This window comes from Saccopteryx bilineata, chromosome 2, assembly GCF_036850765.1.
Source record: "Saccopteryx bilineata isolate mSacBil1 chromosome 2, mSacBil1_pri_phased_curated, whole genome shotgun sequence".
Classification (NCBI taxonomy): Eukaryota; Metazoa; Chordata; class Mammalia; order Chiroptera; family Emballonuridae; genus Saccopteryx; species Saccopteryx bilineata.
In genome coordinates, this window is record NC_089491.1 from 198997883 (window position 1) to 199016351 (window position 18469).

Below are 18469 nucleotides of genomic sequence, written 5' to 3' on the forward strand. Positions count from 1 at the left end.
AATCTGAAAGAATTTATTTTTAAAAGATGAGAAACCTTCTTAATCCAATAATTTTAAGATCAAGCAAGTTAATTAAATTATTGATATTAAATGGTATTCTGGCATTTTTATTGTAGTTCAGAAAACTTTTAAGATTAGTGTTTGCGCTTCTATCCTTCAGCAATTAAAATCATTTGGACACCTTTTTTTGAGGGTTGAAATGAGAAAGATTATAAATTAGTTTCATCTTGCAGTTTAACTGACCCTGGAAAAGCTGGTTAAAGAATATACCCGAGAAAGCTCTTAGTACTAAATCCTATTATGACTAATGACATTTCAACACTACTCTTATATTGAGGGTAGAAAAAAAAAGAGTTAAGGGCCACTAAAGAATTCTCATAGTTTCTTAGAGATTATGTTGAGTTTAATCATAATTTATTATGCCTCTGTCATAATAAATGTGATGAACTAAGAAAATGCATCAGTTGATGAGCAGCTAGTTTTCAGAAGAAATTATATTACATAAATTTTTGTTTCCCTTTTCATCATTATTTTGCTTTATTCTGTGAAATAAATCTTTCAAAAATAGTCTCTTTTATAATTAAATAAAATGTTATAATAAACTAGTGATCTAGTGTGTTTAGTTTTAGAAATATTTTTTCCACAGTCAATGTAAAAAGAAGAGGAAAAAATCAGTGCTTTATATTCATTGCATTTATCTAAGGAAGACCTTAAATTTAAATCAATAGTTTTTTGCAGATTCACTCAATGCTAGTATGTAATGACATTAATTTCTTTTGTTTTGTTTTGTTTTATGTTGGTTGTTGCTTATTTGGAAACCTTATATAAAATAAACTTGGCCTGAGTAGTGGTGCTGTTATAAAGTACTATAATCCGTGGGTTACATAGAGACACCAGGCAGGTTACAAAAGAAATTTGAGTTTATTAATTAGCAGGCTAGTTAGCTACATGGGGCACAATCCCAAATCATGTAAGGCCCTATTACCATTCTAGACCTTCTTTCATACAAAATCAAGTACTGGTTGGGGTGGGTAAGGAGAGAGCATGGTACAATAGTGAATTACTAACAAGCTTACAACATCTATCTGTAGGATCTATTAAAAGGAAAAAAGCATTCTTACACATCAAGACCACAACATAACACAGTAGTGATAATTGTTTTACATACCCAGCAAAGACATTCCCAAATCTTCTAGTGTCTACCCCCATCCCTGTCGCTATAAAATGTTTAGCTTAGGATAAGGAGAGAAGCTAAATGAAATTACCTTTGCTAAAAGTGTTGGGGCTAGTATAGGAAACCTAATAAACTAGTCCCTGCTTGCTTAATTTATAAGTTTTATACATATAAAGAATTTCAAAAGGAATGATTATTAGAAAGCATATAAAATGTTACAGGATGCAGGTTTTTCAAGCAGGAGGAGTGGGCTTGTGATCCCTTAGTCTAGAGGTATAGTCACTCTCAGGACTCCAGGAGGGGAGGAAGACTTAGAATCAGTGTAGGAATTTTTAATTAAGATAGGTAAACATTGTTTCCTAAAGGATCTTATTTAAGGGGAAGAGGAAGCTTTCAGATAACTTTTATCTTCTTTGCTGTCTAGCAAGTGGCCTTAGTCCTTCCAGAGAACAATAGTTAAACTATAATTAGTTACTAATTTTTGCTTCTTTAATCTCTTTCTCTGGGTTTTTTTTTTCTTTTCAGAAAGGAGGGGTAAGGGAACAGGACTCTTCTTTTAAAATACTAATGTTAACAATTTTTGCAATTCTTTGGCACCTTATCACAGTGCAATGGATAGAGCGTCAACCTGGGACACAGAAGACCCAGTTTGAAACCCCGAGGTCACTGGCTTGAGCAAGGGCTCATGAGCTTGAGCTCAGGGTCACTGGCTTGAGTGTGGACTTATAGACAGGACCCCATGGTCGCTGGTTTGAAGCCCAAGGTTGTTGGCTTGAGCAAGAGGTCACTAGCTTGACTGGAACACCCTGGTCAAGGCACGTATGAGAAGCAGTCAACTGAAGATGCAACTACAAACTGATGTTTCTCATCTCTGCCTTTCTATCTGTCTGTCTGTCTTTCTCAAAAATAAATAAATAAACTTAATTTAAATTTTTCAAAAATCAACAGCCTGAAAAAGTGGAGAGAAGAGTATAGGGAGATGATAGTTTGTCAGTCAGCCCATTTTTTAGATGAGTAAAAGGCAAAAGATTTATACAATCTGAAGAGAAACCAGAGCATCATTTTTTAGATTAGGAACTAGAAACTCTTAGATATGAAGTTTCCCAAGAGCATACACCTAGTAAGAAGCACAGTGGAGCCCAGAACCCATATCTGTGACTCCTGGTCCAAGACTATGAATTTCAGAAACATCAAAGATGGGCTAGATTAGAACTGTGGATATATTAGCATTAGTGGAACCTTTATATTCCTTTGTTAATGTAACTTAGGATATTATATAAATATGTAAATAAAAATATTTTAACTAATATTAAAATATTATTGAAATGTCAAACAGTGGAGCACACTCTTAACATACAGTACTTCGTTACCTAATCCTATTCATTAAGATTTCAACCTGTTGAAAAACACAGTTGTCCACTAGAGGTCACCTTTCTTCAAGATAAGGGTCAGCCCCTTTTTCTAATCTGGTTTTAAATAAGCCAGCACCACTTTGGAGAAATAAACATTTTTTTGTTTGTTTTTTGACATTGGGGATTTCAAATACTACTTTAGCTAAATGCACATGTATTATTGGTGAGGGTACCTAGCCTACAAAACCCTGGAGGGGTAAAGAGGAGGTGTGGCCCCTCTTCCCTCCCACAAACGCACAGACACAAGTATTTTGTGCTAGTTCTGGCTCGGCCTCTCTTGACAGATCAACTAATTTATTTTTGTTTGGAAAGCCTTGCGTTAGCCCTGGCAGATTATACTAACCTCACTATTCCTGCCACTGTTCTTTCTGACTCCAAAGTCAGAGACTAAATTGAGACCAAAAGAAATGGTCCTTAAACACTGACATAAATTTTAGATGAAACCATGTAGGCTTCACCAAAATTTATCTTTGAGTCAGTCACTGTTTTTCTATAGTGTACGAATTTTAGTCAACATTGGCCAGAAAATACTACAGGGAGAGGACTAGGATGGTGTCCAATAAAGAAGCAGTTTGGCAGATTCCATTGAAATATAAAACATCTCATTATTCTGAAGGGAGAAAGAGGCTGCCTGCTATAGCAGTGCCTGATGCATCAGGTTTCAAACTGTGTCTATAGAAACCCAGGTTTGCATGTGGTAGTTTTAGAGGCTCATTTACACCTATTATATTGAGCTGCTAAACATCTGGGGCTCAGTCCCATCCCCACCCCCTGCCGCCCCAATCAAATTGGAAATTCAAAAGTTCTGAGATGTGAAAATAATTCAGAACATAAATACAGTTGAGATTGACAGTGAGACTTTGGACTTTTGGAGAAATGTCCTGTAAAGCTGTGGAAGGAAGAGTATACCATTTAAGTCCAATTTGTAGTGATTTATTCCCTTGTGTCTATGCAAAGTATTTTTCTCCACCACCACCCCTTTTGATATGAGCATATTAATTTGTACAGGCAGGTTAAGAAGTTTTCTTCAGCCCTTAAAATTGAACTTGTGAATGTGTTAAGGACCATGAGAGCTCTGTACTGATCTTGCTGAAAATCCTTGCATAGGCATGTTCAAGCAGGAAGAATTATCTGAGTTGTCTGAGAGACCCAACTTGATGCCATGGCAGGTTAGGGCTGGGCACATCTGTTTAGCAGATTCTCTCATTTAGCATAATAGGTGGATCATGCAATGACTAGTAGATGCCCATCATATCAAATGAGAAGCTCTGGTTCTAGATTGATGACCTATTATAGGTTTGGGTACACTGTCATATCTTGTTTACAATAAGAAATGTGTGCAATTGATACATAATTTGAATATATCTATTTTGAAATAAATGTCTTGATATCTGTTTTCAAGCCTCTGGATATATTTAATGAAGAATATCCTGAGATGGCCATAGCTGGTTGGCTTAGTTAGAGGGTTGTGCTCAAACACTAAAGTTGTGGGTTCGATCCCAGTCAGAGCACATATAAGAAGTGACCAGAGAATGCATAACTAAGTAGAACAACAAATGGATACTCTCTCTCTTTCTCTCAAATCAATCAATAAATAACTTTTTTTTAAAAGAGTATCTAGAGAGACTGCAGTATAAGCTATTCAAAAGGACTCTTAGCATTTCCAACTGTAAACTGTGTGAAATAGGATTCTCTTGATGTGGCACAAACCAAAATAAAGTAACACTGTTGGAAGAAAGCTAGACTGACTTATGTAAGTCAGAACAAAACAGCGTCATATTCTCATTGAAGGATATATTATAAATAATATAAATTTGAACTATTTTATCTTGATTAAAAAAACTTGATTTTTCACATATTGAGTTTCAGTTTAAAAGCAGATTGTAAAGAAAAGGAAGAGTGACAGCCATTGAGTCACACTAAAAATTTGCTCAGGAAACTTTTTTTTATGAAACTATTTTTTTAATATCTGAATTAATAAACACAAGTATAACCTGGGGTAGAATACTCAAAACTCTAAGTAAACGAGTTTATATAGTATGTAAGACTCACGTAAGTTTCTATTTATATATAAGGACAAAAATATCACAACTGATTTTTACCCTTCCCTCACCTCCCATTTTTGGGGCTCAGTGTATGTAAAAAAGAAAGTGAGTGAATGTCCTGATACCAGGCATCATTTTGTGGGAAATAGGAAATGACCTTGATGCAATTGTAGCCTCCAAGTCCACTACCAGGCACTCTCCCAGAAGTCACAGAATAGATTAAGGTACTCAAATCATAGTTCATCAAATCGATGCATAGCAAGAAGCAAGGGTAAGAGATGGAATGAGTTGACATACTTCATGTGATATTCTGATTTGGTCTTCTTAGTCTCCATTTCTGGCACAGAGTTCATAAAACCCTTGGAATTTCCTAAGTGAGAGGATCTCTTGTTATGTTAATGAGGTGACTTTTGGAAGGCACTGCAGTTTGGGGGCTGGTTGTCGGGGGAACCAGCCACTTGATTAGAGGGTGGGAACTTTAATTCCCATCCTCCAGACCTCTGGGGAGGGGAGAGGGTCTGAGGGTTGCATCTGTCACCAATAGCCAGTGATTTAATTAGCCATGCCTATGAAATGAAGTCTCAAATAACAGTCTCAAAAAAAGGGGGAGGGGATGGGTTTCAGAGAGCTGCTGGGTTGGTGAACAGGTGAAGATTTAGGGAGGTGGAGCCCTGGGAGAGAAAGCAGGGGAACTCCGTGTCCTTTCCCCTACCTTGGCCTTTGCATCTCTTTCTTTCATCTGGCTTTTCCCGAGTTATAGAAGCACAGGTGACAACCTGGACTTGCATTGAAGTTTGGCATTTGAAGTGGCATTTGAAGTGGGGAGGAAGGACAATCTTGTGGATTGAACCCTTACCTGGTGGAATCTGGAACCTGATGCTTCCTCCAGGAAGATAGTGTGAAAACTGAGTTGAATTGTAGCACACCCAGCTAGTGTCCAAGAATTGCTTGGTGACATAGGAAACCCCTACTTCCACATGAACTGGAATTGATCTCAGTGTCACCTGCCCAGTTTATTGCCAAGGGCTGGCCCTGCCCCAGCACCTTGTGGACCTTTTGTGTTGTTGGGCAACATCTGGGCTCTTGACTCATGCAGAAAAGGTTTCAAAAATGAGTCAGAGAGAAAACAAAAGCAAGTTTTATTCAGGAAGAGAAAAAAGTCCAGGACACACGGGTGCTGCTGTGAAAGACACAAAAGTGCGTGCCCAGGTGGACACCAGCTAACTTGCGAGTGAGTTGTGCACTGTGGTCAGTGGTTTTCGGGATTATTTTGTTTCTAAGCATTGTGGTGCCAAATTCTGACTGTCTTCTGGTTGGGAGGGGACCTTGTTCCTAAACTGGTCCATTCCAGAAGTGTCCTGCTGTTTGTCCCTCTGGGGGCCCTTCTACTTGTGGTGTCAGTTTTTATTATAACAATGGTATAATGAGCTTTGGGGTCTTCTCTCTGGTCAGTTTTTCTTTCATATTGGAATGATCTGGTTTCAGCCAGTCCTTGTTGTTGATTTCTGTGAACACCACAGAGGTTTTCTGCCATAAACTGTTTTCCTTTGATCATGCATCTAGGTGGGGCTCTGGTGAGAGGAGCTAGTGGTTTATTGACCCATGATGTTGTCTCCTACTTCCTCATTCCACGTGTCAGGATTTTTCTCTAACTTCCTTCCATCCTGCCTCACCGAAATCATACTGAGGGCATAGTACAGGAGTGTGGAAGGACCACACCACCTGAATCTTGGGTTAAGCAGTACCTGTGTGTCTAGCCTTTCTGCCACCACCGCCTTCCCTGTCAATGATATGGTTATGAATCAAAGATTTGAGGTTTGAGTTAGACAGAAGGTACCTGCTAATTACACATAACTTGCTCTGTCAGAGACACAAGGGAAGTTCCTCTGGCTTCCTCTGTCACTTGCTCCCTCACCTGATGAGCAATTATGGATTGTATTTTTTGGACAGAGGACACAGAGGGCCAGAATGGGTGTCACCAATGGGCAGTGTACCATCTAATGAATATTGAGTGCCTCGTTTGTCTCAGGTTATTTAGTGTGCCATGAATATTAGGGGACTCTTTAGTCTTTCTATCACTTTCTGTGCTCTTATGCTTGGCATGCACGATTGATCTAGGTCTAACACATCGAGGTTACTGACCCATATCATGTGCTCCTGACCTCACTCTGCCAGGACCTGGCCCTCTCAGTTATTTTCCACCCACCACCATCAGTTTCTCCCTTCTGGCTGGCTCCCTTCCTGCTGCCCATATATATATTTGGATCTCCCCTGTCTTAAAAATCAACCACAATCACAAACTCTCTAATTCTGCTGCATACTCATGCTACCACCCTAATGCTATAATTCATCCACACTCTACAAACTTCTCTACTCAATCCCTCAAGTTCTAAACCACTTAGAGCCTGGCTTCTACTCCTAACACACGACTTCCAAAATTATTTATTTAAGGGAAACTGATGATTTTCTAATAGTCAAAACTAATGGCTCCTGGTCGTGTTTCCCTTTCAACCTATAAGTCTTTTCTGCTTCCCTGCTGTATTTGAAGCCATTGAGCTCTGTCAGCCTCCTCTCTGTCTCCTTGACTCCTCATTAGAGTGCCTTGCCTTGTCTGTCTTCTAAAGGCCTCCCATATTCCTTGGCTTGTGATCCCTTCCTCTGCCTTCAAAGCCAACCAACCTTATTGTGCCTAGTCTTTCTTACACTGCCATCTCTCTGGTTCTTCCTCTTCTGCTGTCTCCTTTTACCTGGTAAGGATTATTGTGATTCATTGGGCCAGTCAGGATAATGTCCTCATCTTCAGGTCAGCTGATTACCATCTTAATTCCCCTTTCTTGGGTGGGGATTAGGATGTGGATATTTTGAGGTGTCGTTATTTTGCTTACCATGGTGATATCTTTGTTTCTCATTTGTTTTTTCACTATAATCTCTCCCTTAATCTAAACCATTTCTACAGCTTCAACTGTTCTCTCCTTGAAAAAGACCCCCAAATTCTATCTCTTGGCCCAACTTCTCTTATGACCCCCAATTGCCTCCTGTACTTTCAACTCATAACTTTATAAGGAAAAATAAAAGACCTCATTACTACCACCCAATCCCTCAGAATTAGTTCCTTCCTCTAACTCCCTCATTTTCACAGCATCTGTTGCTCTAGCCCTGGTGTGAGAGTCTTCTGACTCCTCGTCTTGTTCACTCCCCTGTGTCCTGTCATGGTGGAGGGGCCTTCTGTTCATTTTTCACAGTGTTCCATGGAGTGCATCCTGCTGTCTTTTCCTTTTCATTCCCACTGTCATCTCCATCCTTCATGCCTCTCTTTGTTCCTTAAACTGTTGTTCTTGCCTTTAATTGGAGGGGGTGTCCATTTCTGATCCTTTCCTAAGAGCTGTTTTACATGTCATTCTCATTTCATCCTGTTACCAACCAAATGAACAAGGAATTGGCATCCTTCATTTATAGATGAGGAAACTGAGGCTAAGAGCAATGAGGTAACTTTTTGAAGATCATATTCATTCATTCATTAAAAGAATACTTATTGAGAGCCTGTTATATGCCAGGTACTATTTTAAATGCCGAGATAATTTCACTGAATAAACCAACCAAGATACAAGTTCTGAGGAGACTTACATTAATCTAGAAATAGAAAAAACTGACATTTAAGATATGGCCAGCCAAACAAGATTATTGCAGTCTTCTGGTTTACCCTAGCTGAGAGTTTTCCTCCTTTTCTGAATTCCTAGTGAGCAAACAACAAAATCTCTTTGAAGGCACTTAATTCATTCACTCATCATTATATACAGTTATTTGTATATTGCCTTGTTTTCTTACTAAACTCTTTGAGGAAAGAAATACAGTACTTCTTCACATGGCACATAATAGGGATTTGTCTGAACTACAGAGTTGTAAGAATTAAGGCAAATGTTGAAGAAAGTCCTTTGTAAACTGCAAAGCCGTTTTCTCAGATTTGATGTCACGGGTGATGCCAATTGAGTTCTTTGGGTGGAACATTCAAGGACCTAGTTCTCCCTGGTGTGAATAGTATTAATTTCCTCTACAATTCCTTTTCTTCCATTGCCCTATAAAAAGAAAAAACTTAAAGCTATATAAAATTTCTGCTTTTCCAAAATTTCTAATAAAAGTTTAAAAGGTATTGCTGAAGACAATGACTTCCTTGTTCATCTCCCCTACCTCCAATAACTTAATTTTTTCCTAATTTTTTATTAAGAATATTTTTGAACTGAAAGTCTTTAGGTGAATACCCATTTATGCACCATTCAGATTGAAGAATTTGGTTTACTAATCTTGCTTTGTCATGGCTTTCCATCAACCCATCCCTCTATCCATCCATAAATTTATTGCACTTATTTGATTAGTTTTAAAGTAAATTACAGACATCAGTAAGCTTTTGCCTAGGTACTTCAGCTTGCATATCATTAACTAGAGTTCAAAATTTGTTAAGCAGGTCTTTTTTATTCTTTTAAGATAAATTTTACATACAATGAAAGGCACAGATCTTAAACTATTCAGGGTGTTTTTGACACCCTGAAGTCAAACCCTTATCAAGTCATTCAGCTTATGCCAGAATGCTTTCTGTTCCCATTTTGGGTCAGCTCATGAGCCCCGTAATTCACTGTAGGCTCAGATGACCTGCAGATGTGACTTTTTTATCATTATATTTACTGTCAAAAAAAAAACAAACAATCCCTCATTCTTTGCTATTAATTGCCATGATTGAAAAGTTACTTTTCTGTATTTAGTAACACAATAGTTTGCTTGGCAGAACTAAAAACAATAGCATAGTCAGTGTAAGGCCAGGGGCCACCGCCATCACACCTGCAGCCAGGCACTTGTAGGTTCACGTTAGATTTGGGTAAATGGTAATGAAACTGGGAGCCAAGAAATGGTGGGCTATTTCTTTTATTCTAGCTCACAACTGGCTGGTGAGTAAATACACACAGCAGGAAAACACTTCCCTTTCCATTCAGGGCTCCCAAAGCCACTGATTTTGTCCTAGTTTTCCTAGAATCAAAGTCCCCACTAGCCTCAGCCACCTCCTTTTCCACATCTGCACACCTCATCTTGGCTGCCTGTCTCTTCTGCAACCACGTGGCCTCTGCCAAAATGGCCTCCTAGCTCCTCCTTCTTCCTTCTTCTTAAAACTTTTTAGCGCACAATCCCCTCTCCAGCACACATTAGCATAACCAAGCCTGAAGGTAATTCACAGTATCACCTGGGCAACACAATCACGTGGTCAGCGGCCATTTTTAACAATAAAAGTGAGCAAAACCAACTAACACAAATTTTACAAACTTACTTTCCCAACAGTCAGGAAATTTTTTAATTTTCATCCTTTGAGACTTAAGTTCAGTTCAGCTTGAGGAAGAACCATGCTACACTTCACTTTTACTTGATGATAGATTTTTTATTTCAAGGCCAGCCCACCTTGGCTCAGTCAAAGGGGGTTCATTTCTGCGAGTCTGCTGGGTCCTTATTTAAACTGTTTCATAAGAACACACTCACAAGGTATGAGCCAGAAAATCTGGACTTATTTTTTTTTCTCTGATGCTTTTTTTGTGGTTGGAGGAGGATTTATGTTCTTGGACAGCTTTCTTAGGCCTCAGTTTCAATGTTTGGAAAATAACAGTGTATCTTTTGAGGTCCCGCCTTAATCTGAAACTCAATACTTTTTATGGGAAGGGAAATTGAGACGAGAGTATCTCTGTGCTACATAGCCCATATTTAAACAGTTCATCAATATTTTTTAGTTCAAAAAATAACAAACATTACTGTAGTTCAATAAGTTATTCTAGCTTAAATGTTCTTGGAACAGCTGGTTTCTGTTTGAAGTTTTTGTACTAGCAAATTATAATTTAAATTAAGTCCTTCCCGACGAATGACTATAAAGGGAAGTTTGCTTGATATATTTCTTTTCTTTTAATCTTGTTTATACCATTTGAAAAGATTTCTTTGACATGGTTTGGGATATAATTGTCAGAAATCTGTTCTCTCCAGAGCCACCTCTGAGTCACTTCCACTATTTATGGAACAGCAACTGTGAAGACTGGGATCATGTTTAGGCCTTTTTTTTTTTTTAACAACACATGATAAATGTACTTAGGAGCTTATGTAATCTATCTCAGCACCTTCAGTTTTCAGAAGAGAACAGAGTCCAGGAAGTGGCCTTGTACAGCTCTGAAAGCATGTTCCTGAGTCTTAAGGTTATAGATTGTCAACATAATAACTTGAATAAAGTTTGAACAGCCTTTGAATTTAAAGCTGTTCTGTCTTGGAAAGTTAGGATTATGCCTTTGACATTAGGCAGAAGCTTTCTACTTCATCGTATTTGCTACCTTGCAACATAAGCTTTTACTTTGGCCTACTTTTTCTTGCACATACTTGGGATTCTAGAACCTTCCTCTAAGTGGTTGTATATAGTAAGGTACTCTACTCAGCCATTTCTATTTCTCTGTCCTGTGTGGATTACTCAGTAAGGAGGGATGGAGGTTGGGGTGGGATGTGTAGCATATTGTTTCCTTTCCCTGAAAACTCTATGGTCTTTTCTTCATCCTCTATCTAAGAAGAGTCATGATCTAGTTTAGGCTTTCACCTAACTGTGCCCCTCTTACTAATGAGCAGGCCTAAAATGTCCTGCATGTGTTTTGTGCCCTGTCTTTTTCCTGTACTCTGGGGAGGGGAGCTGGAGCTGCAGGGTACATCTCCAGCATACTTTCCATTTAACCCCGTGGACCCCAGGCTGAAACGCAAGTCTTGCCTGCAACCTTTTCACTCCCCTGCCTGGGAAGATGGAGCCGTGCATGTGAGTGTTAGGACTTTTCTGTTTTAATCTCAAATAGCAAAAATTAAGAATAGTTATAAAAATGTTTTTTTTTCTCTTTCTAAGATTTGTGGTCTAAGTAACAGAGACATTGTTAATACAATTAAAAATGTATCACCAAATATTCCTAACACGAACTCTTACCATTCCTTAAGATAGAGCTTGATATGAAAGCTTATCAAACATGTTGATATCACCCCTCAAGCAAAAAGCACTGGTTTTACTCTATCACAAGCATAATGAAGACTGTGCAGTTATTAATAAGATTTTTTTGAGAAGCTAAAGTGATAGATATGTCAACATAGCTTAAAAATAATATCCTTATTTAATTTTTTTAAAATTATTATTTAAATTCAGTAAAGTTATTATGGAGTCTCACTATGTGCTCACAGCCATTTTATTAAGAAAGAACAAAACAAATTGCCTGTGGCAACTGAGGAAAATAGATAAGGAAAATTCTATTTTATTGTGTTTATTGTCTTAATTTTCTGTCATTAAATTAGCTTAAAAAATGCACAGGCCTGGTTATTCCCCTTTATAAATATTAAAACCCTCTAAAGGTCCTGCTGCAGTTCAGAAATTGGATCCTTTTATCCCCAGAAACATGTACGGTTCAACTTGTATTTCCTTTGATCACTATTTGCAAGTCCAGGGTTATTTCCATTACTGTCTGATAAGTACAGTGGTTGGTTTCAAGGACCATATGTGTTATACTGGGAATGTCTGTAAAAGTCACAGCATTGGTATATAGAGATAGATGATAGATAGATAGATAGATAGATAGATAATAGATAGATGATAGATAAGTGATAGATAGATGATAGAGTAGATACATGGATACACACATAGCCTTACTTTTTAAAAATTTGCAGTTTTAGTTATTTTCATGAAATGAATTATTCTGACTTTAATAAGTGCCCCCCCCAAAAAAAGCCCTACAGGAATAATTATTTCACTTTATTTCTGTTTGACTTAAGAAGCAGTTAAGAGCCAAAAGAGAGGAATCAAAAGAATTACAAAATATTTTTTAAAGAGCAAAGACTCTTCTTTTAGTTATAAAGTTGACAAAAAACACTTCAAAAACACCACAGAAAACATCTTTTCTACGTCAGTATTCAGAATGGGTCGTTTTCCCTTTCGCACGTTGAAAGTTCTGAACTGATCCTTAAGGCCTTTTTTTTTTAAGCATCATCTGCAGGCAGGAAGGATGATGCCTGAGGTTAGAGATGTGCAGCTGCAACATTGATTTGTGTCTGTCTCTCTCTCTCCCTCGCTGTCCTTTTTCCTTTTAATGAGTACTAAAATGTTTCCACATCAGTTAACTGCCTTCATAAAGCACCAGAAGGTCACACCAGCCCCAAACTGATCCTTTTCTTTGTGCCTATAATATAATTGGCTGAGTGTGCCAATGATGAGTGCGCCCCCTCCCCCAGCCCGGTCCCAGCTCCCTGTTTGTAAGCCTCACTGCTGGTTTCCGAGGAGAGCAGCTCGGCTCACTGGGCGCTTCCCGGCACAGGCAGTGCCATTGCGCAGGTTGATTAGCGAAACAGCATCCATTTTAATCTGCGGGGAGCTCCTGCCTTCCCAGGGCGCTCTCTCCGCCCGCGGATGCTCCGCGCATCGCCTCCGCAGCCTCGCTGATCAGTCCTGCTTTGGGGTCTGCGCCCTACGATGCACTGAGATGGTGCATCAGGAAAACTGCTCGTATCAGGTAAGATTTAAAGCCGGATTGTGAGGCCGGCATCCACTGGGAGAAGAGGCCTTCCTCTTCCAAAGCAGCAGGTTGCCTATACCCGCATTTTCAAGAGATTTTGCCATTCTCCACTGCTGACCTTCGTCGCAATTGTAATTAGGTTTTCTGGGGACTAATGGGGCAGCAAACACTGCTTCCTTGGCCTGTAAAGCATATGTGAGATCCGCTGAGGTGACCCCTGCTTTGCGTAGTGTTTATGTGCAAATAAGAGGAACTGTTTTGAACTGTAATTGAATTTAAGGGGAATTAGAGGACAGTCTGGTCAGAATTTCATATGGATCACATCAAGGAATGTGCTTGTTGTATAGGATGTGAGTTGCTTCATGTCTAGTTTTTAGGGTCATCTTTAAGGAAATTACATAAATAGGAAGTAATTGATAATCTTAGAAATTTTAAAGAATCAGCCATCATGCACTTGACATTTAAAGTTGCACTTGTATGTCTTTTTAAACTTATATTCTTATAAATGGTTAATAAAGAATTAATATACCAACTAGCCTGCATAAAAAAGCTCCAAATAGAAAATGTTTTATAATATATATTTATCTATATGCTAATCTGCTGTCTGGAGCTATGAATTAAACACCTAGCGGATTTCAAAAGGCCAGTTCTAGAGTGTGAATAAATCCTCCTGCTACTTCAGCAGTTGAGGCAGCACTGAAAGTATCCTTGTTGTAAACAGACAGCAAGAATGTTCTCAGATAAATTGCTCCTTGCAGTGGCAGGCATGGTTAGTCCCAGTCCTGGATAGTTAATATTGGGGTATTAACTGATCGAGTTTAGGAGCTCTGAGAGGCCAGTTCTCTAACTTAACAATGCCTCTTCCTTGTGTGAGGTAGGTTACCTGAGACATGCAGGTGTTCTCCTAAGGTCGGATTTCTCTGTGGTAAATGTATTCAGGAGGAATAGTACATTTCACAGACTTAAGGCAGCAGTTTCCCAGGTAAGGAAAGTGTTCCTGTGTGATATATTTTACACACACTTTTTTTCTTTGCTTAATAATTGCAATTTTGTAATTGTTGGATTGTTTCATAGTATTTCATTTTATAATACCATTAGGTCCGTAGATCCTGAATATTGAGATTTGTGCTTCATAGAAATTCTCCCCAAGAAAAAGGGGTTAAGGTGTTGAGGAAACAACTAAATCCTCACTTATACATAACACAGAGCTTGGGAGTGGATAACCTCTGTTAGCATCTTTGCAGAGCCTAACCCACTTCTGGCAGGGCTCCAGATGATTAAATGACTATCATAATTAAGATAATTCTTCTTCTCTTCTCAGAGAAACTATGCAATCTAATTTTTGAAAGGCAAACTACTCCAAGTTTATTCTCTATATCTTTTCATTAGGTTGAACAAGAAATCACTGTTTTTATAGGTCAAAAATTGGTGAAATGTCACAATTTCATCTGGAGAGGAGGGGTTTTGGTAGCCTACTCTCTTTTCAAAAGGAAGACAGATTGATTTTATTTTATATGAACTGTAGCATGTTACACTGTCATGGTGTGTTTAATAGTTTTGAAGTATTTGTGGTTTATTTTCATAATAAAATTAAGTATTATTAGGCACATAATCATAGTCAAGAGATTCTGCTTCTCCATGGGTTTCATTGTAGAATTTTCTTTATCTGTATGTTCTTTTGAAAAGTTCCCCTTTACCTAGATAGAACTTAGGACGCAGAGTTGTGAACCTGGAAGCAAAGTCTCACGCCAAGCCCACGTAGAAACCCTACTTTTAGAACCCGGCTGGCACCACAGGAGGTTGGCCTCACAAAGGGCTGTTTCTCTGAGTCCTTGTTTTTCAGAAACTTCTCCTTTTTGGATGAGGGTGTATTTGTTTATTTTTAAAGATGATTATATCATGGGTTAAAGCACCTTCTCTGGGTTAGCACTGTTAGTGTTTAGATAGAATTTATTTGTAGGACTGATTTCTCTCTTCCCACAAATGTAAACCATGTTTCTTAATGGAGAGTCCATGAATAAAAGCTTCAGGGACCATTTCCCCCTCAAAACAAAAGAAAAATTACATGCTTGTTTTGGTGCATATGTTTAGATATATTATTATGTTATTATCATTGTCATTATCATTACAGCAATAATTGCCTCCTAACTGGTCTTGCTGCTTGGCCATTCTTTTAAAACTTAAGGCTGCTAGCATGTCCCTCTCCAAATCCTCTTCAGGGTAAAAGTCAGCCTCCCAGGGCCTTGTTTCCTTGGAGTTCCCTCCTACATTTCCACTTCCCATCACTCCCCTCCCACCAGCTGTCCTGTCCTTTCTACCTGGCATATGTTTCCCTGCATAGGATCGCCAGATTTAGCACATAATCTACAGTTTTGAGGCATGCTTATACTAAAAAATTGTTCACTGTCAGTAGACTGACTTTGTCAACTTCCAGCTCACCAATTCTATCCTCATATTTCTATTACACTTCTGTACTTTATTTTGTATACTTGGTATTCATTACCATCTATCAGAGTACATATTTGTGTATTTTCCGTTTCCCCCACCCCATGTAAGCTCCGTGAGGGTGGGGATTTTCATGCTATATTTGTATTCATCTGCTTTCCTAGAGCTTAGAACAAACCCTCAGGTCATGTGGATAGACATGCCTACTCTATAAAAACATGATCGCATCGTGGTTACTTATGTTTTGATAGCCACTGATGTGACTGTGACAGTGCTACTCCTTCCCCCCACGTCTGCCATTCACCTGCAAGTTTTCTATTGTGGTTTAAATTATCTCCTCTTAGTTCTTGTTACCTTCCTCATCTGTGAAATGGGAGTTTTCCTAGCAGGAAAGTTGACAGGTCCCCTTCTGGAGGCCACCTTTTTGCATAAACAAGTTAGTAACCACGAATTAAGAGCTAGCTCCTTCTTCTGGTGCACAGCTGGGAAAAGATGGAGAAGCAGCTCAGGAAAACCATGCCCCACTTCATTTCTTACTGGTTTGTTGCTAATATAGGGAACTATAATTGATTTTTTATATTGTTTTTCCAAACAGATGATTGCTTTGAAAAAGAGAGTTTCTCTACCACCGACAGCCCGAGCACCTGTTTGCATGCATTGCCTCAGAGCTGCTGAATCCCTGGCAGGGTGGTAACTGAGAAATTCTCAGGCAGAATTTTTTGTGGTGGTTTTGTTTTTAAAGGTTCTCACGTTGTCATCATCTGCGTGTACTTTTCTCTCTCAGGATTTACATTAGCGAAGGGGTTACTGAGGTGTGCGTTGTCATTTTCAGTTGTGGCCATGTTTAAAGCTAGAGCTATCAACCTCCATTTTCCAGACTTGGGAGGAAGCCAACCTCTTCAAGAAAGAACCTTGCCCACAGCTTCAGGGGCCTGGCAACCTTCAAGGGGCCAGATTCTTCTAAACAGCTTTGATAGAAAGCTTTGAGATTGTGTTAACTTGACAGCACAACTTGAGGTCAGAGGGTCCGTTTTTACTTCAGAGCTGCCAAATATTTTCTCCTGTTTCCCAGCAGTTGGTTTTGGGGGCGGGGGTTGTGTGTCTATAAAAACAATGACATGCTTTCATCCCTTTCTTTCCATTGCTTAAATTCTCTTACAACCACCTCAGATATGCATCACACTCTCACATTCTTTGCTACTGTGGGAATGGAGACTTGAAAGAAAACACAGTAAAGTGATCTGTGAATGATTCTCATCTCTTTTCTCCCTCCGAAGCTTACGGAGCCTCTTCCTCAGACATGCACCTGGCCCTGAGAGAGCTCAGTAGAGATCCCCAACGCCTGCTATTTTCCTGAAGTTTATCCCACAGCCCTCTGTGCGGCTTTCCAGGTGTAAGGATGACCTGAGCCCTGGGCAGAAGTGCTGCTCCCTCCAGACCTGACACCCCTGCCTCCACGCTGCCACCATGCTTTCTTTGCTTTGGTGCCTCAGTCCGGACTGCCTCCTACTCACACTCCACCTGCTGAGACCTTTTGCAGGCTGATGCAACCTTCAAGGCTCATGTGTCACTTTTGTCAGAAAACTTTCCTCTCCCATCCCCAGTGAGAAGTTCTCCTCAGCGCACTGTGGTTTTCCCTCTGTTAGACTCCATTTGTGGCTAGTGATGTGTAAGTATCTCACTTGTTAGATGGCAGGCTTTTTTTTTTTTAAATAAAAAAAAAAAACCACAGACCCACCAGGTATAGTTGACCACAGTGACAGCTGCTGCTTTCTTGTCATGCTCCTAAGTTTTAGCTCAGCCATGGGCTTTGGGAGAAGTGTTCTTTTTTTTTCTTTTTTTTTTTATTATTTTTTTTTTTTTTTGTATTTTTCCGAAGCTGGAAACGGGGAGAGACAGTCAGACAGACTCCCACATGCGCCCGACTGGGATCCACCCGGCACGCCCACCAGGGGCGACGCTCTGCCCACCAGGGGGCGATGCTCTGCCCCTTGGGGCGGGAGGGGGTCGCAACCAGAGCCACTCTAGCGCCTGGGGCAGAGGCCAAGGAGCCATCCCCAGCGCCCGGGCCATCTTTGCTCCAATGGAGCCTCGGCTGCGGGAGGGGAAGAGAGAGACAGAGAGGAAGGAGGGGGCAGGGGTGGAGAAGCAAATGGGCGCTTCTCCTACGTGCCCTGGCCGGGAATCGAACCCGGGTCCCCCGCACGCCAGGCCAACGCTCTACGGCTGAGCCAACCGGCCAGGGCTGGCAGGCTTCTTGAAGAAAAGGCCTTATTTCCATTTCCTCCCCCACAGAGGGAGTTATGTGGTCAGGAACTGTTTGTTGGGTTGAATTGCATTTTCTTCAGTTGGTGCTATTCTGAGTTCCCAAGACTAGGATTTCCCATTGTAATACCAGAGAGCAACTTTGATCTGTGCATTGAAATAGTGAGCTGGTGAAGCTGACCCCAGCAGTCCAAGTGTCTGGCTTGTGAGCCCCTTGGCCAGTGGCCAGCATTTCAAACATTCTGTCAGCCAAAATGTGGTACAAGAGGGGCCATAGAGAAAGGAACAAAATGAATGAGACAGAGACATCCCAGCCTTCCTAGAGTCAATGCACTGAGAATATCCTTCCTGCCTACTAATCCTTCTGCCTTGAATTTTCCCAAGGTGAACCTCATGGTCTATCCCCAAGTACTTTTTCAAAATACCTGTGATAGGTTGAAGTAAACAGTCATATCCAAGCTACCTGTCTTAATGTATTGCATTTTGCGAAGTTATAATAAATCTTTTTACCAAATGGATAACTTTATTGCCTTCTGAATCAACAAATCTTCCTTGGGCCAAATGTTCAGCCCAATGAAAGTG

General features: G+C 39.9%; 1 protein-coding gene across 5 annotated transcripts in view; it reads left to right on the forward strand.

Moving 5' to 3' along the window:
• Positions 1-18469, forward strand: part of SCHIP1 (schwannomin interacting protein 1) — a 188006-nt gene that overhangs the window by 117220 nt on the left and 52317 nt on the right. Inside the window, exon 1 of one of the 5 annotated variants that reach the window (XM_066259050.1) lies at positions 12924-13174. The exons of the other annotated variants lie outside the window; for them this stretch is intronic. Coding sequence (XP_066115147.1) covers positions 13145-13174 — 30 coding nt within the window. The 5' untranslated portion in view covers positions 12924-13144. Of the gene's footprint in view, positions 1-12923; positions 13175-18469 lie in introns of those variants that run through there. 5 annotated transcript variants of the gene reach the window in all.